Source organism: Rattus norvegicus, chromosome 1 (assembly GCF_036323735.1).
Source record: "Rattus norvegicus strain BN/NHsdMcwi chromosome 1, GRCr8, whole genome shotgun sequence".
NCBI classification, from domain to species: domain Eukaryota; kingdom Metazoa; phylum Chordata; class Mammalia; order Rodentia; family Muridae; genus Rattus; species Rattus norvegicus.
Genome location: NC_086019.1, coordinates 245,941,751 through 245,964,966, shown reverse-complemented (window position 1 = coordinate 245,964,966; position 23,216 = coordinate 245,941,751). Strand labels below are relative to the sequence as shown.

General features: G+C 43.7%; 1 protein-coding gene across 4 annotated transcripts in view; it reads right to left on the bottom strand.

The window, feature by feature from the left end:
- Positions 1-23,216, bottom strand: part of Plce1 (phospholipase C, epsilon 1) — a 309,112-nt gene continuing 285,896 nt past the window's right edge. For 3 of the 4 annotated variants that reach the window (XM_039108292.2, XM_063262806.1, XM_063262818.1), the window contains 9 exons: positions 21,034-21,197; positions 19,049-19,310; positions 17,578-17,696; positions 16,670-16,798; positions 14,311-14,520; positions 6,729-6,887; positions 4,598-4,816; positions 3,932-4,154; positions 1-2,032 (listed from right to left, as the gene is read on the bottom strand). In XM_039108292.2, coding sequence (XP_038964220.1) covers positions 3,966-4,154; positions 4,598-4,816; positions 6,729-6,887; positions 14,311-14,520; positions 16,670-16,798; positions 17,578-17,696; positions 19,049-19,310; positions 21,034-21,197 — 1,451 coding nt within the window. In that variant the 3' untranslated portion in view covers positions 1-2,032; positions 3,932-3,965. 4 annotated transcript variants of the gene reach the window in all.

Here is a 23,216-nt window from a genome sequence, read left to right as displayed (position 1 = left end):
AATACTTTGAAATTTTTTATTTTATTTATTATTATGTGTGTAGACTTGGCACACATGGAGACAGAGGATAGATAATTTGATGGAACCGTTTTTTCTCCTTTTAATCCTCCATTGATTCTGGGATCAAGCTGAGGTCCTCAAGCTTGGGTGGCAAGAGCCTCCTCTGGGTCCTATTTACATACGTTAGTAATCCTTCCTGCTTAAATCTCAGACTTGATTTTAATAGACTATGTCCTTTAACCTAAACTGGGATGCACATCAGTATTTGAATATTGGGTCAGATTCAGATTTGTTCTGTATCAAATTTCCATCTATGGTAAGGACCAAGAGGGTGGGGTGGGGTAAACTGGCCTGACCCTGTATCTCATTACCTGCGGGTTTGGTTTGGCTCTGGCTGGTGAGACCAGTAATTTAATTTTCAAACCTAAGGTAACCCAAACCCTTTGGCCTCTTTAATTTACAGAAATTTGATAAAATGTCTCCAGAGTATGTTTTAAAACTGAAGCGCTGTGCACTTGTTACAGACCTGGCATTTGATATAAAAGGGAACCGTTAGTGCTGTGTAGCTGCTCGAATGAGAACAGTCTGAGTTCTCTTGGCAAGAGAATGACAGTGCAGTGGGAGTCTTCCACTGACGTGATAGCTGTGTGGTGTATTCTTGACAGGTCTCTCTTTACAATGTGCAAAGAAGGGGTGGTTTGGCCAAGGAAAGTCTGAAATGCGAAAGCCAGGATTTTTAGTGGGTTTTCTAGCTTGAAGAAAAAATATCTTCAAATGGAACAAGGCCAATAGAAAGATGAAATGTAGGGTCTGGAGGATTTGCTACATCCCAAGAATGAGAAGAATCCACTGCACTTAGCTGACTGTTTTGTGAGGTCTGGTTTTAAAATAGATCGCATGGCGAGGGAGACCCGGGTCCATGGCTCCTCAGAAATCAGAAATGAAGATGACACCATGGCGCTGGATGTCCACCCACTTCTCATGCTCAGATGATTTATTTCTAGGATGTCTTGAAATAGATTGAACCGCTAGTGCTTGTCACCCATAGCAATATCGAGAAAGCTATGTCTAATAAATACACAAGTACAGTGTCAGCAGAAACATCGTAAAATAAATAAATCCACCTGAAACATCAACTCAGTCTACTTTTTGCTTTTAGGTTTTCTTATGAGGACATCACAACTCGATAGACACTAAATTGTACATCATTCTAAATTCACTTTGTGAGAACTGAAAATGGGACAGTCTGTGGACGCATGGGTCGTAGCTTTCGGAAAAACATTTCTATTTGAGGAAAGGCAGCCCAAAGAGTGCACCTGGGTACACAATATAGGAACTAATTTGAATAATTGCTAACAAATCTAACAGGACATATTTACATTTCCAATGTCCCCAGACTTCCACTTCTCATTAAACCCACGGCCAATTTTCGAGGTTTTCTAACCTCTGTGCCTTTGGCTCCCAGTTCTCCCAAGCTGGGTCAGCAAGCTGGTCCTCGAGCCAGCCTCATGTTGTTTTTGTCTGACCCTTAAACTAGGAAAGATTTTACAATTTTAAGTGGTTGAAACACTTAAACATGTGTGACATGTGAAAATTATATGAGGTTCCGATTTAAGTGTCCATAAATAAAGTTTTATTGTTCAGTCAGATGTTCATTCTTGTACCTGTTGTCGACAGCTTCATTTGCCATCCAGTAGCTGAGCTAACTGAATTCGACAGAAGCCACGTGGCCCCGACCCTAAAATGTTTACCGCCTGGCCCTTTACAGGTGTTCCTTGTTGCCTTCAGCTTGAGGGGTGGCTTTTCCACCCATAATGCCCCGGGCAATGCCCTGGGTGTCCCTGCTTCATTCCTCAGGAAGTTGGTTGGCAGTTCTGTGCCGTTTTGCTTGTCCTCTGCATGAACCTCTCATCGGGTGTGAGGAGGTTCTGGAGTTCGGAAATCATCAATTTCCAGTTTGAATGTGATGGAGGTAAAGTATACTTCTTTCCACCATGTCCATTCTTGATAGCTTCTCATCAAGGGCCTTCCCCTGTAACATCATCCACACAGGCTAATTAGTGCATTGAACACGAAGAGGCAGATGTGTACAGCCTAGCCAGGTTCCAGGTTGTTCAACTACAGAACCCCAGAGCTCTGGTGGCTAGCTTTGGAACGAGTCACTTCCTAATACAGTGATGTCCTTAGGAGGTAGAATACTGTTATTTCTGTCCTGGAACAGCAAATTCTTTAGGAGAAACAACGAACACTCATTTTATTAACATCAAATAAATGTTCCTCAACTTTAGAAAAAGGAGGAATTCCCTCAACTGTTACCACTTCACATAGAAATGAGGTGAACCTTTGCTTCTATGGAAATTCTTAGGTTATGATTATTGAAACTACAACAGATAAATACTATAACAGTCAGAAAGGCTAAAACATTGAACTTGTTTACTTGTGAGAACACACAGAACTTCTTATAAAACTATGTGTTCATTCTTGGACATACTGTGATGAAGGAGGTCCTAAGTGGGCATAGTTGTGCCAATGGCTACTTTCAAAGGAAAGCGCCGATGTTGAGCAGAGGTCTGAGGTCAGTTCAATCTTTATAGAGTTACTTGCCAAAGGAAACGGGGACCAAAGGCAAGCATCTAAATCACTGTCCCCCAACAAGGCCACACCTCCCAATCCTTCCCAAGATAGTTTCACCAACCAGGGACCAAGCATTCAAATACATGAGCCACTGGAGGGCACTCTCATTTAAACCAGCACAGCCAGCCTGGGCAATACAGCCTCAAAAACCAACCAAAGAAACCATGAAAGGAAGGCTCTTAGGTTTGATTCCCTGCGCTCTGTTTTCATATTCTAGATCATCCCTCTGCTAACACTGACTTTGTATTACGTATCCAGCAGTGAAGCTGGCAACTGACACTGTGTTTTCAGAACGGAGACTGAAGTTATTTTTTCTTTTGATTTGCTTTTCCTTTTAGATGTGGGGGTCTTACTGTGTTCCCTGTGTTGGCCTGGAGCTCACTATGTAGCCCAGGCTGACCTTGAATTTGTGATCCTCCTGCCTTGGCCTTCCAAACATTGAGATTACACGCACATTCCTCCATGCCTGACATATTTTAATTTTTTTTCTTTTCTTTTTTTCAGAGCTGGGGATCGAACCCAGGGCCTTGCGCTTGCTAGGCAAGCACTCTACCGCTGAGCTAAATCCCCAACCCCTTAATTTTTTTAAGAGGTAAGAAGAGATGAGTTTGTGGGGTCTAAATGAAACATGTTAGACTATGCTACTAGCGACCCAAAAGACTAAACACTGAGCAATCTGTGGAGCCATTGAAGAATGTTCATTTATGTTATTAATTAAGGCAGTCCTATGTGTGACGACCTAAGTCTGTTTGACACTTTGGGGCCATCGGTTAGTTATCTACAAAATAATGAAGTCTAAAAAGGTGTGTGCATGCGTATGCGTACGTGCATGTGTGTGTGTGTGTGTATGTGAGAGAGAGAGAGACAGAGAGAGAGAGAGACAGAGAGACAGAGACAGAGAGAGACAGAGAGACAGAGACAGACACAGAGACAGACAGACAGACACAGACAGACAGACAGACAGACAGAATACAAGGGTGTACACATGCCATGGTATACATGTAGAGGTCAAAAGACAACTTGTGGGAGTCATTTCTCTGCTTCTACCATGTGCCCCTACAGATCCAATTCAGGTCATTAGACTTGTCAGCCAATACCTTTAACCACCTCGCCACCTCTCCAGCTCAGGAAGTCTAAATTTTAAAAGCTTACATAGAGCTTCAGAACCCTGGTACTGTTCTGAGGTACCATTCCCGCCTGTGTTCAGAGGACAAGCCTCTTGAAAAGACACAGGGAAGGCACCCTCCTGTGTTACAGAGCACCTTCAGCTGTGTTCCGTTTCGGAATGCTACGGTACCTTCATATCCCTGGATCAAATGTGCTGCACTGGCTCACGACTGGTAGCCCGCTGTGTCACCAGAGGCCAAGGCACCCATGGGTTTCTCCTCCTTGCTTTGCACACTTTCTGAGGCCACAAGCTGAGGAGGCGAGGTGAGTCCTCGGGTTTGCTTAGTGGACTTCGTGAGTTTCTTGAGTTCACTTGCAAAGGAGATGCCCCTCCTTTTATCTTCTCTGGATGCCTGTGTGGGGAAAAAAAAAAAAAGAGAACCTTCCTTGATGGGCTGGTAAACCCAGATTTCTGATTCTCCATGTCATACTCAGGCAAGTAAAGCACTGGGTAAATGGGCCAAAGTTTTCTAAGACAGGGTTTCTCTGTGTAACTCTTTCTGACTGGGAACTTACTCTGTAGATCAGGCTGGCCTCAAACTCAGAGACCCACCTGCCTCTGCCTCCCCAGTGCTGGGGTAAAAGGCATGCACCACCACCAAGCTACCAAGGATCTTTTAACCACACAGGAGAGCATGCTGTTTTGTCTTTCCACCACATACACACCGAAAACAAAACAACTATTTTCCAAGAACTGCTGACTTAGGAACTTTCTTGATTCAGTAGCTCCCAAATTAATTATGATGTGACAGACTATCCGTGATTTATAAAAAAGGCAGTGTGATTTTCACATTACCTGCACCTGCTCCTTTAGCTTAAGGATGAATTTCCCTGCACCCTTCCACTTGCTTTGGGCTTGAAACACACATTCTTGGTCCAAGAGGATCCTCTGTGAGGACTTCGGGGTAGAAGACTTCTTATTGGGTGCATCTTTCATTACCTCTTCCAAAAGCACATAGTCACACGGATTGGGGTTGTTCAGGATGCTGTAGGAATATTTGGCTTTGCACAAGGTCTGAAAGAGAAGTTAGGGTCAGCTCAATCAATCGTCTGCCACCTTTGCATCCACATGAATGAAAATTTAAGATGGAGAAGTAGCTCAGGCTTTCAGAGATGGAGAGGATCTTCCAAACCAGGCCACTCTGCCTCACTTTCATTCGAGTAGCTCTGGTTCACAACACACTTCCTCAGACTCCCTCACTTAGCTTCCAAATTGCCCGGCTTTGGTACAGAAGCTTAAATTTATTAAAAAAAAAATCAAAGCAGATTCCAGGGGAGGAAGCTTTAACGTAACACAGGCCAAGCAGAATCCAGAGCAAGTCCAGCTAATAATGTAATTGAAAAGGCAAGATCCTTTTTCCACTGGAGTTATGAGCTGTCTGTCCTTCTGTCCTGTTGTATTCACAACAAACTTTCCTTCTGCAGCGTGCACTTGGGCGGTTCTTGGAAGAGTGAGGAGACAGCCTGTCAGCCTCTGCTCATTAAGCTAAGGACCATGTGACCAGTGAGGTGGCCATCATGTGATTTGGTCTGCATTATTTGTTGGAAAAATGCCACAAGAAGATCACACTGGGATTTAGAAGTTTCTGGCTAATACTTAGCCAGGTAGCCTTTTGTGGCCAGATTGGTCTACAAAGAGAAACAGCATTTTGGAAAAGTGAAATACCTTTGTAACCTAACATGCAATTGGTTCAATAAAGACTTTTCAAATTTCAAAAAAAAAAAAAAAAAAAAAAGGCAAGATCCAGATCCCACTCTCCCCCAGCCCCACCAGCCATAGCATGTAGCCATGAAGGTTAGGCAGCCAATGGGAGATGGAATCCTGCCCTAGGAGAGCTCTCCGCTGCCAGGCTGCCTCTATCACACCTTAGGGTGCTGAAAGAGTTTTAGAAGATGCACGTTTTCCTTTCACTTAGTAGAAGAACATCTTCTATTCGTTCATTCATGCACTGTATGCTTAGTCATGACCTGTTCTGTCCAGTACTGTGCTGTGCCCTGGGGAGACAAAGCTGAGCAAAAGAAAGGAGAATCCGAAATTCAAAGGCAATTAAGGAGACTGCAAGTAACTAGCCGGATTATCACACAACAGACAAACAAACCACATGCAAGTACATGCCAAGCATTGTACGAAGCACCCCACATGTGTTACGACTGTCTCTGTCGCAACCATGTGTGTGGGAGGTGCCAGTGTACCATCTCCAGGTTATTAAACCACCTGGAAGCTTGCCACACGGTGAATCCAGAGCCAAATAGAATGGGATGGGGAAAGCAGGCATGGGAGGAGGATTTATGCGATGGAAATTAACCAGAGCCCTCCCTGCTCCCCACAAAAGAAGTTTGTCAACACACAGTATAACTCAGACACAGATCTAAGTGAGATCTGGGCGAGCGAGGGGGTAGAGCAGGGTTTGAACCCTCAGCCATGTGATCAGGGAATCTGTGTGTTGTTTACTGTGCAATATCAACTTCTCAAGCAGGAGTTCAGTGTATGCACAGGCCACATGTAAGCGTTCTTTGAAATCAGGTTAAAAACAGAACAGAACGGCAGCTTGACATGGAGGAAAGGACTTGGCCAACAGTCAGAGTTGGCCTCCTGCTTATGTTCTGTGTCATCCTTCAGAGATGGTCCTTTAGTACTTACTCAGGTGTTTAGGGGACAATTTCTGCAGTGCCACTTCCTAAACACATCAGCAGCAGAGATCTAAACTCATTGCCAGCTAAGAATCTGTTGCAGGAATGAACAAATATTTCCTATCCTTAAGCAATGGTTTCCCCGTCCCTGCTCCCCACCCCATTCTAGAACTTCATTCATTAATAATCTGTCAATGCACACATATCTGATTTGTCTTAATCATTTATATCAAGAAGGTATGGAGTGAGGAAAGGAAAGATTCTTGGGGCACGGGGATCAAGCTCAGAGTGTTTACCTGCTGAATCACATCCTGTGCAGTGCTGACACGTGGGGCTTTGATGACAGTTCGAGGCTGCTCTGGAGAGACATCGTGCACTTGGACAAAGAAACTCTCCTCTTCTGAGCTCAAGATCACCTCTCTGTCATCGTGGACAATGTTTTTCTCTTCTAGGGTCTGCATTTTTAAAGTGAAAATACAGGAGGAGTTGGTAAGATGATTCAGAAGGCAGGGGAAAAAAAGATCTAGCAAAACTTTGAGTTGTATCTTGGTAAAGTGGAAAACGTCACCTAATTTATACTTAATACGTTAGTTAATCTTTCGTACGTACACTGCTGAAAACACGAACCTGCTTCTGAGGGGAAGAAAGGTTTCTGTTGACGTTCACTCACGCGGGTTTTAGAATAAACCAGTTTAGAGGTGCCCACCTTGTGGATTTTGAGAGGAGAAATCAGCTACAAACTTTTACAAAGAAAATATACTGTTTTGCTTATTATTGAAATATAATACAAACAATACAGCTGTATTGAGGGGAAGTCTGTACCCCAAATATTTAAGGAATCTTAGACGTTGGAGCTGGTGAGATGGCCTAGAGGATAAAGGTGCTTGATCTGCAAGCATGAGGATGTGTTCAATTCTTAGGCTGCATGCAAATGTGGAAGGAGAGAGCACTGCATGGAGTTGTCCTCTGACCTCTATTCACATGCTATGGCACACAGGACCCTCCCTCCCCACACTTTAAAGTCACAGAAGAGAAATTATGGGCATATAAAATATGAACATGGAGTACTCATCCAGGTGGAATGAGAAAAGCCCACAGGGGAAAGGCTAAATCAATGGCTTCAGGTAAGCAGTGAACATTGACAGACTTCCCAATAATATGAGAATTAGTATCTGAGTAGTTGGATTTGGGTAAATTTTGGTGAAATCTAACCTCTCTCTTATATGTAACATCTTTTAAAAAAGGTTTATTTCTTTATGTATATGAGTGTGTGCCTGCATATATATGTGTACCTCATGAGTGCAGGAACCCTCGAAGGGCATGAGAGGATGTTAGATCTCCTGGCACTGGAGTTACAGGCGGTTATAAACCACCGTGTGCGTCAACAGAACTGAGCTTGGATCTTCTTCAAGAGCAGTGTGTGTTCTGAACTGTTGAGTCTCTCCAGCTTTCATTTTTATTTATATTAAAAATTTCAAATGGGCTGGAAAGATAGCGATTAAAGAGCACTGGCTGCTCTTTTAGAGGACCTGGGTTTGATTCCCAGCGCCCACATGATAACTCACAGCTACTGTAACTCCATTTCCAGGAGATACAATGATGTCTTCTGGCCTTCCTAGGCACCAGGCGTACATTCGGTACATAGATCCATATATGGGCAAAACAACCATATGCATACAAATAATAAAGTCTTGAGAAAGTGATAAGACCTGTTTTCTATTCTCGCCTTTCCCTTTCAGATCACCTCATTCTCATAATCAAACAAATGAGCAAACAGGTCTGTGAACAGAATCTCACTGCTGTTAGGTAATGTATTCTTGTGTGCATTGATGCATTAGTGTATTTCCCAGTATGTGACTAGATAAACACAACATCTTGGAACTGTGTGAATATGGTTGTAATTTTTTTTTACTTGGTTTCTGTCCACTTACTGTGCCCTGTTTTCAAGTGACAGTAGCTTAAAGTTATCTTCTATAAGCCAGTGACGTGGGGAAAAGAGAGAAGAAAGTGGTAGGTGACTCTGTCAGATGTCAAGACTTCACACAGGAGATTCTATTCCCAGCATTCTTTTAGCCTGATCTCCACACACAGGCTATTGAAACAGTGCTAATTAACAAGAAGAATTCAAGGTTTGTCGATGACAAGTTTCAAAGGGTCCCATCACCTAGGATTGTTCCCGTTGGTACTTAAGTTAGAATAGGAAACTGCCACCAGGTGGTGCCATATTGTAACCAAGACTGGAAAGGATCTGCCCCAGCCTCCTTTTCTTTCCTCTTTCTTTCTTTCTTTCTTTCTTTCTTTCTTTCTTTCTTTCTTTCTTTCTTTCTTTCTTCCTTCCTTCCTTCCTTTCTTTCTTTCTTTCTTTCTTTCTTTCTTTCTCTCTTTCTCTCTTTCTCTCTTTCATAATTTTATTTCTCTTGAATATTTATGTATTTACATTTTAAATGTTATCCCCCGCCCCAATACCTGCTCCCTTCCTGCTTCTATGAGGGTGCTCCCATTCCCACCCACCCACTCTATCCTCAACACTCTGGCATTGTCCTACATTGGGGAAACAAGCCTTCATAGGATCAAAAGCTTTTCCTTCCATTGATGCTGGACAATGCCATCCACTGCCACATATGTGGCTGGAGTCATGGGCCCCTCCATGTGTACTCATTGGTTGGTGGTTTAGTCCCTGGGAGATCTGGGGGTTTGGGTTGGTTGATATTGTTGTTCTTCCTATGGTGTTGCAAACCCCTTCAGCTCCTTCAGTCTTTTCCCTAACTCCTCTACTGGAGTCCCCTTGTTCAGTCCATGGTTAGCTGCAACTATCCTCATCTGTATCAGTAGGGCTCTGGCAGAGCCTCTCAGGAGACACCCATATCTGGCTCCTGTCAGCAAGCATTTCCTGGCATTAATTCTCAGGCAAATGGATGGAACTAGAAAATATCATCCTGAGTGAAGTAACCCAGGCACAAAAGAACACAAATAAGTGGATATTAGTCCAAAAGCTTAGAAGGCCTAAGAAAAAATTCACAGATCATATGAAGCCCAAGAAGAAGGTAGACCAAAATATGGATGATTCATTCCTTCTTAGAAAGGGGAACAAAATACTCATGGGAGGAAATACTGGGGCAAAGAGTGGAGCAGAGATGGAAGGAAAGGCCATTCAGAGACTGCCCCACCTGGGGAACCATCCCATCTGCAGCCACCATGCCCCAGCCTTTTCAAAACTGCGGAAATCACAACCCATAGCTTACTTGACTGGAGTTTCCAACCTTACTCAAACAATGAAGGTGGAGGAGTGGAGGTACTGTCTACTTCTATTACATAAAACATGATTGGTCCCCACCATTCTACAACTTGGTTTTCTCCCCAATCATAGTTCCTGTTACATAATCGCATATGTCCTTCCATTCATTGTTATATATTCAAACAATCCAAAAGTGGTGTCAGGGGTAGTTCACACAGCAGAGTTTATGATCTAGCATTTTTCAAAGCAGGAAGAGAGGAGCATGTGGCTGAGGGGAGAGTAAAGTGCTTGCTGAAGAGCATGAGGACCTGATCTCATACACCAGGACATAGGTACAGAAGAAGCCAGCCACGGGTGCTGCCACATGCTTGTAATGCCAGCACCAGGAGGCAGAGGCAGGTTGACCCTGGGTTTTGCTGGGTTGTCCATATAGCCTACTTGGTGAGGTCTAAGTTCTGTGAGAGACCCTGTCTCAAAGAAATCAGGGTAGATGGCTTCTGTATAGTACTTGTAGTAGTTCTCTGGCTTCTACTTGCATAGGCATACATGTATGCAAGTACATGTGAACACACACACATACATACATACATAAATACATAACATACATACATACATACATACATACATACATACACACACACACAAAGAGGGAAATTCTACATTATTTCCTAAGATCAGCAAGAATATATATTTTGCTAGGTGTGGTAGTGCACAGATTTAATCCCAGCACTAGGGAGGCTCAAGCAGGTGGAGCTTTGTGAGTTCAGATAGCTAATGAGGGCTGCAGAGTGAGATGCTGTCTCAAAACATTTTTATTTACTTTTGTTGTTCATATCCTTTGTGTGTGTGTATGTGCGTGCACGCGTGTGCATGAGCGTTGTAGGTACACACCCATGTGTCCATGTGTGGGTGTCACAGTTCAATATCAGGTATCTTTCTCTACCGCTTTCTATACCCTTTCTTTGTGCCAGGCTCTCTCACTGAGCCTGGAGCCTGAGGCTTTAGCACAGCTGACTGGACAGATAACTCTCAGGATCTGCTCGTCCACCATGGGTCACAGAGACACCGCTGCAGTTGGTATTTGCACGGGTGTTAGGAGTTGAACTTGGCTTCTCAGCAAGAACGGTGCCTGAACTGCCGAGCCTTCTCTCTAGCCCTTTCTTTTTGGGTCCAAGTCTCCTAAAGATGAGGCCAACCTAAAATTTTCTATGTGGCTGAGGCTGCCTCCCCCTCTGTATCTATTTTGGGTTTTGAGACAGGGTTTCTCTGTGTAGTCCTGGCTGTCCTGGAACTCCCTCTGTAGACCAGGCTGGCCTGGAACTCACAGAGATCCTCCTGCGTCTCCCTCCCACTACTGGAATGAAAGGCACGAGCCACCACTGCCTGGCTGAGGCTGGCCTTCTTAGACTTCTGCTTCCACCTCCCAACTGCCAGATCTACAGATGTGCACCAACACACCAAGCTGTTTTATTTTTAAGTTAATTTCTAGGGTGTGGCTCACATGTGGAAGAACACTGCTCTATGAAGCCGTGGTTGTCCTATAACTCATTCTGTGGGCAAGGCTGAACTTAAACTCACAGTAATCCTCCACCTCTGCCTCCAGGCCCCACAAGAGTTTATTTACTTTTAAAGGTCTTTTCTATCATAGGTAACGAACAGAGAATAATATCAGTGGCCCCTAGTGAAACACTTTTTAACTAAGCATTTTCCTACATATTGTGCACATATGCAACATGAGCCTCATGATAACTTGGAGAGAATAGTGTACCATAGGTTTTGCAAGTAAGGTTAGCAAGAGTTACAGAAATTATGCAATGTGAATGCAGTCAGAGAATACACTGACGGGCAGGGAGAAGAGAGGAGAGGTTACCACTGGAAACTGGAAACTTTTGTTTTGGGATGGGGTCTCTCTACAAAACCCTGGGTGTCCTGGAACTCACCAAGTAGACCAGGTTGGCTTTGAATTCACAGAGATTTATCTGCTTCTACTGGGATTAAAAGCATGCACCACCATGCCAAGTGGGGACTTTTAATACGCTGCACAGGCTTTTAGAGATTACTAACTCTCCCCTATAAAATAATAGAAATTGATCAACGATTACAGTGCCTTCTGGCATTCAATAATTAATGAAGTCAGTTATTCAGAATATGGATTCTGACACCGCACCCTTGGGTGCCTTGTGCAAGCTACGAATTTGCTCTAGTACTAAGCCTCACCTCCGGTCCCAATGAGTAACCGTGCACCACCACGCACCAGGCAAATCTAAATCACCAAATTCGGTTCTTGTCTTTTAACATGTATTTCAGTCATAACGAAATCAACCAACCAAACAAACAAAGCCTCCTACTGCTATAGAATTACTACCGTCTACTCGCTAGGAAAAGCTTGGGAGAAATCCCCTTGTGATTTATGTCCCCGCTCTTCAGAGTGCTTCTCTCCCCTCGGGTTTTAAGCATCCATTCTGGAAGGTTTTTCTGCCTGCCCTCATGTGCATTTAGACTACCCATGGACAGCCAGAAACCCCTCAGTCTCTCTACCTAGATAACAAAGTCCCATCTGAACCTCATCACCGCCCTCTCCCGCGGACTGCCTCCTGCTGCTGTCTACACTGCAGCCCTGGGTGTGGATAATCCTCAGTGGCTAATAACAGGATTTCTACCATGGCCTCAGAGGATAGCAAAAAGACATCAAATCAGAGCCACAAGACTGTTCTTTCTGTTCCGACCCCATTGTTTCTTTTAATGGCTCTGAATCCTAGATTTCTTTTGCACAAAGCAATTTCCATTACATCATGAGGGTATTGAAAATAGTGGATGTCTGAGCCAGGCCAACTCTCTAAGTGATTTTGAAGTGTTTACTTGTTTACTAGCATGGTCACTTAGGAGCGACTTTTTACAGATTGCTAAGTAACGAAGAGAGACATTTTAAACAGGAAAAACTTAGGGCGCTATTAAAGATGGCTTCAGAAGTCTACCCGAGCTCTTGATGTTTTCCCACAAAGCGCTGTGAGCTTATTCTTTGCCTTCACACACCTGAAAGAAAGGGCGAGGACAATGACAATGTTTTTTTGCTTGAAGTATGGCCTTTCATGGTCTGAGGCAAGAGTAGGGAAGGAAGGTGGCAGCTCTGGGTCCCGGAAGAGAGGCTGGTATTCTGTCTGGCTTGCAGGCTATGCTTACAGCAACTAACTAGAGTGCAAAACATAAGGCCCAGTGAGGAAAACTAGCTCACCTTCCCAGCATGTGTTACTGAGGACATCTGACCAATCACACACTAAAGAGACCTGACGATGGGCCTAGGGCATATTGAATACTTAATAAATATGTGTTGAGTTAAATTGTTGAATCAATTCAACTGTTCATCACTTGATTTGTATATTTGATGATATATGTTGGAGCAATGGCTTCATATCCCACATTAAAAAGGGATAGTAAAGGAGTGGGCCCTTGCTAGATTGCTCTGCAAAGCAAACTGCTCCACAGACAAATTCAAACAAAAGCTAGTGGGTTTGGAGCCATTGCCTATTTTCCTTTCATGCATCATGCAGTATCAACATAAAAAAATGTTGACTAACTGGGATTGGGTGTGAGAGATTAACGTTAGTTTGTGTGAAGTTGTGGGATATTTTCAAAGACATAATGTTGCTAATGTATAAGCTCAGGACCTTTTAGATGTTGATGATATGCTATCCGAAAAGCCTGGGACCCAGTGTGCTTCAGATTTTGTCGACCTTAGGATTCAGGAAGCTTTGCATAGATTGTAAAAGCGGGAGAGCCCCAGCTAAGCCAAAGCTGTACCAGGCACGAAGAAGAGAGTCAACAGGTCCAGGGTTAGGCACTGTGGTAGCTCCCTCAGCTGAGCCTTGGCTTTGGCTTGAAAATATTAAGTGGAAAGTGCCACAAATAAATAATTCATGTGTTTTAAATTGTGTGAGTGGAATAATGCTATTTCTTGCTATTCTGTTCTATCCTGGGGCAGTGTGAGGGGTAGGTGTGGTCATGAATCATATCCTATCAGACTATCTGTCCATTCGTCTTCGCTGTCTCAGTGATCAAGTCAACTGTCATGGGACCATAATGTCTGGATACCAGCGATTGTTTCCATGCAAGGTTTCAGGCATCTACAGAGAAGGGCAGCCTTGTCTAAGATGACCTTTACAGCAATGGCGTCACACATACAAATACAGCACTGGACCTATAGCTGAGGCACACAGGAGTCCTTTAAGTTCCTGCTTCATTCGTTTTACAAGTATGTTGCTTTTAAATATTTATTTTGTATGTTAGTATACCGTCGATGTCCTCAGACACACCAGAAGAGGGCATCAGATCCCACTACAGATGGTTGTGAGCCACCACGTGGTTGCTGGGAATTGAACTCAGGACTTCTGGAAGAGCAGTCAGTGCTCTTAACCATTGAGCTACCTCCCGGCTCTCAGGATGTTGTTTTTAGACTGAGTTTCTTTAGTGAACCATCTGAAGATGTGCAGGAAAATTAAACCACTTCTCCACATTCACCCGAGAAGAATAATCTAAACCACATTGCAGTAACAATGCAGGACTCGAAGAAGGTGTTCAGGGATGAGATGGCCGGTGACCTACTGAGCAGTCGTCACTGGAGCAGGCTCCGTCAAGGATATACTTACTTCTTGTTGGGGCTTTAAGACAATCCTGCCTACGTAGCCTTCTTCTGGGAACCAGCTGTTTAAAATCTGCACAATATCTTCCTCTGGGCCCACAGCTCTCTGGAATGGTTGTTTCCTGCATTCATTCTTTTCCTTAGATATAAAATGCTTCTCTTCCATCAGAAAATAGTCTGCGGCTGTAAGTTTGGTGTCCTGGTCAACTGCCAAAATCTAAAGAAACAGCAAAGGCAGCGTGAGGCCCATCCCTGAAGAGTGATGCACACTGAACACTCGTCTGTTTTCATGGTGTTTTGATGGGCTTGCTGTGCAATTTATAAGTGGAACCCTACCCAGGAGTGTTGCATAACTCTTTCTGGAGCTGTAATAATTCTTATATGTTCAAAACGGATTGTTTATGTTCACTCTGGGCAATGACATGGCTTATTCATAATCCCCAGACAGCATCACCATTTTTCCCAACTGCTGGAATGAGAGATACTATTGAATTAAAACTTCAGATTTTTCATTCCATGAACTCGGTTCCTTGAAATCTTGCAATAAAGGACTGAGGCAAAGGACCCAGTGCAGTTTGCAAACACCATCTCTGTTTCTGACTGTGGAAATAACTATCTTCTCATGGAAGGCTCACAGGGCTAAGTTCTGGTCTGGGGATTCTCCTTTCAGTAGATTCCTGACACTGCGCCTGAAGGGTTTTTTTCTCCATTGACTCTGGACTCTACACAATCAAATGGAGTGGTTAAGTCAGAGTTTTGGAGTCAGTTAGACCTAAGTCTGAGATTCCTTTTAAGACTTACTTGTTTGAGTTGAGGCTAGATCAGTGGTAGAGCACTTGCTTAGCATGCGTGAGGCTGTAAAGATTTACTGTCTTTGGAGTATTGGAACGACAGTTGGTGTTTCCATCCATAAAATGGGAATGCTCATAGTAATAATCTACTAGTTTTGGTGCATAATGAAGGCATTATGCACAGTGTGAGACATTGTGAACACTCAGCAAATACTAGCCATTTTTAGAATCTTACTGATGTTTTCTTCCTCAGTCCCCTCATATATATTTGTGTTGCCATGTCAGTGATAGTGAAGAAATCTTCTGTTTTCTTCTGAGAGGTGGTTGTGTGATGTGAGCCAGCTGCTACCAACTGGCTTTGATGAACAAACACCCATCTCCCATTGACTCTGTCAATGGCCGTGGTTAACATCTCTCACTTGGAGGGGAAGCGCAATTTAAGGTGGTAAGGATGGTAGGAACAGAAAAATTCTCACAACTCTGACCCCTCTATCCGAGCCCTTGGTCTAAAGTAGACAGCAATTGCTACTAGGAATGCTAGTAATTCCAAGGCAAACCGTTTGGACCACGCACATGCCTGCTACTATAAGAATTACTCAAGATGAAAAGTTTCCAGGGGTTCTGTTGGTACTGTCATCTCCTCAAGAGACTCAACTCTTTTTAGCACGAGGACTCATTTGTTCACATGGGGGGACAATATGGTGTTGCTTTTGTTAGTGACTGGGAGAAGTTTCTCTGATTTTATAGAATCTTAATAGTGATTTGACACTAAAGTTTATGGACTGATTGACTAAAAAACAATCAAGAAAAGAAAACTACCCGAAACCCTAAGCAGTAGCTTCTGTTTGATTATGATGCTACTTAATTTGGTTATAAAATGTTGGGCAAACATTGCACTATTCATAGAGATGCCCTTAAATGATAGAGGTAACTAATATTAATGTTATTAATATGACAAGATTAATACTTGTGCATGGCTGCTCCATCAGTTTTTAGTTCTGCCAGGCATCATATCGCTCTTGCTACATTTCATCATACGCACTAACTTTGGAGGAAGATCTAGGGCACTCCTCTTGGTCAATGCTCTCCCTGGTCCACCCTCAAAGAGAAGTGGTTCTAAAATGGGTTAAGGATGGATGAGTGTGTGTGGATGTTAGGCCGGTGAATCAACAGAAATTCTTCTCTATGAGTAAGCTAGCTTGTCTAGTGGAAACAAGAACCAGTTTACTATTCTTAGGATTTCATACAATCAAAAAACCCATTGTAGTAAAGATAAGAGGATTGTAAATTTAAGGTCATCCTGGGAGAATCCTGCCTCATAATAAAAATAAAATGTCTGTGGCTGTGGCTAAGTGGTAGAGCACTTGCCTAGCATGTACAAGGCTGTATGTTCAAGCCCCGGCACGTAAAGATAAACAAGCTACAAACTATAGATCGATAAATAAAAGATGTATCATCAACGTGGGCTTTTATGGATTTATATGAATGTGTATACAAACACACACATTTTACACACACGTGCATCCATACGTTTTGGAGACTGACTTTCTTTGACCGTGGACTCAGTGGACTTGCCTGTTGGAGAAGCTGCTTTGCCTTGGTGCCTTCGTTTATTGTGAAAACAGCAAAGGGCTCTGGACCTGGGACACCATGCACTGTGACTTTGTGAGTCTGAGAACATTTCCTCTCTTCAGTATTGAACATCTGTCAATGAAGATGGCACGTTTTCTCATGAATTCTACACAACACAGTAGTTTTAGGCTCTGTTCAACACAACAGTTCTAGGACCCACTTATAACTTGATGCAAGACTGATGTGGTGGAAGAGAAAATGCTACATCTTCCTCAACAGTCAAGGGGAAACTCAGCCACCAGACTATTAGCGTACTGAGATTACAGTGCTTCTTTCCAGCTTGAGTAGGGATGGGTATAATATGAAATGCATATGAGTTTTCACTTTTAAAAGCCCCTCAGGTGACACAGATGTGAGGCCAAGGGTTCTGCAGTGTGACACAAGGAAAGAGAGGAAGAAAGAAAGAGATCTAAGAAAATAAGGGCAGGAGTACACGGCATGAGATCAGCAGAGATGAGGGAGAGTGAGGTCAGGGAAGAAGGCAGGGCTATTTGAGGTGGTGATAAAAGTGGTCAGAGAAAGTGCCTGCCCAGAGATTCTGACCACAGAGGGGAACTGAACAGGGGTCACATATATTTATAGAGGAAGAATAATAGAATTAACCAGCAAATAGGAGCAGTGACCCTTGTTTAGATGGGTAAGCCCTGATCCCATCATTCCCCAAAATCACTGGTTGTAGGGTCTTAACCAGAAAGTTACTGCATATCTAACTGTCAAAGTGTCAGCCATTTTTGTTGTCATTTCCATAGCTACCTAATTAGTGACTCATTGGCCACTCTGAGGTACCCCAAGCCAGTCCACCTCTATGTAGCCATCTGCAGATATGCTGACTGAAATAAGAACTTAATTACCAAAGAGGCTGGCCGGGTACTGCCAGAGGGATTATCTTCCATCCTCCTGCTGTTTATGAATAAGCTAGAGATTTCCAAGATCTCGTTGTGGAGGTTCCGCAGCTGAAGATGCCGATATCCTGGGAGGGTGAAGAATTGGGGAAAGCCTGTTAACAGTGCATGGCTGAAATCTGCAAAGATCTCCATGGTGGTCAGTCCCTCCCCAGGTGAGCCAAGTGGATAGAAGCAGCATGCCAGCAGGCACCTCTCACTGTGACAGAGCTGTCCCCTGGGGATGTTACTGGACTGTCAATGAATAATCAATATGCCCGATACCCTTTCTAACTTACACTCAAATGAATAATCCCTAAACTCAAACAACAACATAGAGAGAGACCTGATGATTTAGACACCAAGGCAGCTACGACCTCTGCTTTACCAAAGGTCAATATCAGTTTTAAAAAAAGTGTTCATTATTAAATATCTTTTTCATTTTTTATTACTTATTCACTTTACATCCCACTCACTGCCCCCTCCTGGTTACCCCCTCCCACAATCCTTCCCCCTATTTCCCCTCCCCTTCTCCTCGGTAATACCACCAGGATGGGTCCTAATTCAATAAGATGTCCCCATAAGAAGAGGAAACTAAGGGATAACTCAGTGGGTAGGCATATCTGGACAAGCCTGACAACCTGAATTTGATCCCCAGACCCATGTGATAGAAGGAGAGAATTAATTCCTTCAAGCTGTGCTCTGACCTTCACAGGCACCCATTCACATATGCACATGGGATAAATAAATACAATCATTTTTCTTGTACACATAAACGAGCATTACGGGACTATACTTTAGGAAGCCAAACCAAGGTCTTAGAGGAGATGGAAGCTTCTAACATCTTGGTTTTGGCTTTCTAGCCTTCAAGACAGTGAGAAAACAAATTTGGTTGTAGTATATTGTTCTGGACACTCTACCAAACACATATAGTGACCAGGGGCTGCTTGCACAGGGAAAAGAGAATAGGAAGCGAACGAAAAGCAGGAAAGTATGTTTGCAGAACCCAGAGGATGTCAGCTTGACTCTGGCTGGGGGGATTGGGGGAGGGCGTATGAGTAACTTGATACTCAGAGTAGACCAGTAGTCAGCAACCCTAGAAGGACTGCAAAGGCAGAACCTTAGACTGTACCTGAGACCTACTGAATCAGAGTCTATACCCAGAAGGATCTCATGCACAACACAAGTTGTGAGGCAACACAAGGAACTGAAATTCCTGAGGACCGTAGCCAAGTCAATCCACAAGCCAACTGTGCATGTTTTTGCCTTTCTCCTAAACACTCTTCCAATACTGCTAGGCTTCCCATTCAGCTACGGCTTACTTTGCTACTACTGCACCCCAGCTCTCCTTCCCATTTTTTTATCTCCTTACTTCATTTTCTGCTTTAAAAATGCTCCCCCCACCTAGCACCGCAGATACCATTTGGGACTTTCATTCTACCTCTCTTTAAAGCTTTGAGTGGAATGATTCTCTGAGCCGTTATCGCCGAACTGTTGTTCTCCACAACTGCAAAACGAAGAAATACAAGATCTTCAAAGTGAACCCGGAAGAGAAACTGCTCATTCCACATGGGGTTCAGAGTGTTTCGGTGGATGGGTTTTGTGCGGAAATGGCAGCTGTCCAGGGGCATGCCCAAGACGTCAACTTCAATGCACGGACTTCCGGTGCTGTTACTAGGACACACATTCTGGCCAGAGATGATCTGAAGGGGAAGACAAATGATCAAGGTCACAGAAGATGAAAGAGAAGTGAAAAGACTGTTTCTCTTAGCTTCTGTCCACAGAGAATGCTACAATGGGTGAGGTGAACAGTGAATAAACCCTTATGCAAATCCAAGGGGTTGTACTCAGGTAATCACGTGGCTGGAACCACGCGAAAACCCTGTTTTGCTTATAGCATTTACTTGAACTGAACCTCTCAATGGTCAAAATTTGAAATGTTATTAAAAAAGAAGAATCACTGGAATGAAACTGCATTTCTTACAGATCTCAAGACAAGTCCCTACTCCATCCACATAAACATGAGTTTGCTATTTATATTCTATTTTAAGTTCCACAGGATTATATTTTATAACTACAAAATCTTCTTCAGTAGTTCTGGAGGAAGCCCGAACACTGTTAACAGAAATTAATTCATAACTCAATTAAAAAAAATAGATGAAGTGAGGATCTGACACTCCTAGGTGTGGCTTGAGGAGAACATTTATTGTAGACACGAGGGAAGGTACAGCCAGAGGCATCTGGAATGAGTCAGATTGAACACGACTGGCAGACTGAACCAAGTAGAGCAAAGGGGAGACCCGGAAGCCAAGAGGCCATGAAAACTGGAACCAAGAGCCATGGCCAAGAAGCAAAATATGGCAAAAGGACCTCACAGATAAAATGGCTGGGTGATTTTAAGAATCAGAGAAAATGGAGAAAGGGAAGTCCGGCTCTGGGCTGGACAGCTTAGGGTAGGGCATACAGTATGGCAGCCAGGACAACTTGAAATAGGTACCAGGCAATGTTGAGAGAGGCTGGCAGATGGAGTCCACTTCGACATGTTAATAGGCACCCCAGTTAGCTGGTTTTGGGGTTTCCTTCTACAGTCTTCTATAGTAGCCTTCTATAAATGGATAAAACAAGTATACCCTTGCTAAAATGGTCTGATACAAAAGAGGTAACTGCTCTCCCAGTTTAGAGTGAAAGAGATAGCAATTTGGGTGGTGGGAGAATGTTTGAACCCCAGGGGTTTGGACCATCATGAGGACGCTTCCTTTGAGAAGAGAAATATGAGATTTAAAGCTGAGAAAGAGAGAAAGAAGAAAGAAAGAAAGAGAGGAAGGAAGGAAGAAAGAAAGAAAGGAAGGAAGGAAGGAAGGAAGGAAGGAAGGAAGGAAGGAAGAAAGAAAGGACCCTTGCTCATCTGTCTCTCCTATCTCCTTCCCTGATTCTTTTTTCCTCTTTTAGCTAAGGAAGCCAATGAAGGAGGAAGTAGAGATGACCAACAGCCTGAAGTTCTTCACTTTAAGGCAGCAACCTGCAGAGTTTGTCCAATAACTCAGGGATGGTTTAAGTAATAGGAAGCATAAGGTAGACTGGAAGCAGGGAGTATGCCTCACTGTGTGTATACACGGATGCTAATCTGTCTGACCTAGGAAGGAGCTCAACATTTATGGGGACACAGTTATGATTCTGGGTACCCCTAAAAGGCAAAAATGACCATTATTAGTTTGTGAGATAAAGTAGGGATCTCATAATTCCACCTGCTTGGCTCAGAAACACAGAGTCTGTAACAGCAAACCTAACTCCAGCTAGTGCTCTCTCGGAAGTATGGAAATTATTGTGAGAACTAAACCAGCATGATCTGAATCACCACAGCTTTGCAGTGCCCTGAACTCCAGAGGCTTAAATGCTCCGTCACTTGGACTGCAGGGGCATACTCACGGTTAAAGAATAGGTAGCAGGATCCATGGCGTCCAGGTCTCTTTCCAGTGGTGAAAACTTCTGATACATGGGACAGCTTTTATCCCACAGGACAGGGGGCTTCAAAACATAGCCACACCCACCATTCGCCTCAAACATGGCAGCGTTTAAATGTAAAGGAAGGTCTGCAGAACAAAGCCAAGATCGCACATTATTTCATGAAGAAGAGACAATCGGCCACTCACTCTGTGCTGGCCAGTTTTTGTCAACTTGACAGAAGCTATGGTTGTTGGGGAAGCAGAACCTCAATGGAGAAAATGACTCCCTCAGGTTGCCTGTAGGCAACTCTGAAGGGCATTTTCTTGATAAATGATTGATGTGGGAGGGCCCAGGTCTCTGTGGGTCATGCCACTCCTGAGCTGGTGATTCCCGGTTGTATAAGAAAGCTGACTGAGCTAGCCTCGGAAAGCAGGCCAGTAAGCAGTTCTCCTCTATTGCCTCTGCTTCCGTTCTTGACTTGAGTTCCTGTCCTGTCTTCCCTCAGTGAAGGAAGTGTGACCCGAGAGTTGGAAGCTGATTGTGATGGTTTGCATATGCTTGGCCCAGGGAGTGGCACTATTAGAAGGTGTGGCCTTGTTGGAGGAAGTGTGTCACTGTGGGGGGTGGGCTTGGAGACCCTCCTCCTAGATGCCTGAGGATGTTCAGTCTGTTCCTGGCTTCCTTTGGGTGAAGACGTAGAACTCAGCTCCTTCTGCACCATGTCTGCCTGGATGCTGCCATGCTCCCACCTTGATGATAATGGACTGAACCTCTGAACCTGTAAGCCAGCCCCAATTAAATATTGTCCCTTATAAAACTTACATTGGTCATGGTGTCTGTTCACAGTAGTAAGATCCTAGCTAAGACACCCCCTTCCCCCTGCTATCTGCTTTTGGTCATGGTATTTTAGCACAGCAGTAGAAACCCTAGCTGAGCTTCACTCCATAGACTGATGAAGCTGAATCATGTGCCAGGTTGTATTATGAGAGAGAGAGAGAGAGAGAGAGAGAGAGAGAGAGAGAGAGAGAGAGAGAGAGAGAGCAGGTAACAGATAAAACAAAAACAAAACAAAGCAAATAAACCACCACCACCACCACCACCACCACCACCACCATCATCACCACCACCACCACCATCACCATCAACACCACCACCACCAACCACTTTGCTCACATCAGTGAACATGCCCCATGTTCCAACTCTGAACTAGGTTCTGCCCCCTCATGTAAAACTTCTGCATGTAAAACTTCACTACATCCATCAGAAACCTCATTTTCTCCTGAAGTTTGGAACAGAATCATTATCTTGGGGAAAGACTCATTCCATTTCTTTTTTCCAGCTACAAATACCAAACCGTGCATACCATTTTATAGCCAATTCTTGCTATTTCAAAGGTAAGATAAAATCTTAACGACGCAAGGAAGAAAAACAGCATTTCCTTGAAGTCTTAATTTCGGCCCATAATTATTTTTACCTCTTTCTTTTTGTTGTAGTTAAATATGAAAAAGTCACCACATATGATTCACGTCATGTGCACAGGCTCCTCAGCCATAAACCTTAGGAACCCTCACAAAGGCTTTGACTGTGTTGTCGCCAGATTTTATTTGGCACAAATTTTGATGAACGACTGCACAGTTTCTGGACTCTTCTGTACTCACGTGCTCACTGGACGGCTCAGTCTGCATGAATGTTGCCCCAAAGAGCAAAAGGTTTATGAGACACACCTGACTAATGTCCCCTCTTGTAGATTCCTTCCATGTGCTGAATGAACTTTGCTATGTGAACCAGCATCAAGGGAAAGTGTGCTAAGTGCCTTTGAACAACAAAGACTTGGCCCCTACTCTTGTATCTTGTGTATAAAAAATTCTCCATGTATCTGAGGTTCGCCAAGTGTATGTTCATGGATTCCCGGAGAAGACATATCAGGTGCATCAAGCTCCTTGGGCCTTGGTCTCCTCTGTTGAATTAGTGCATAACACATATTTGTCAGGTTCCTTCCACTCCCGATGTGACTGTCTTACAGAGGATATGCTGTCCCTTCTTTGGCCACTCTATGACATGAAACAGACACAACTAGGAGGGCTGAAAGAGTGAGGCAAACGAGTTCCACTGAGGCAGTTAAACGTAAAACGTCAAATTTACCCCAATTTGAAAACAGCATTCCT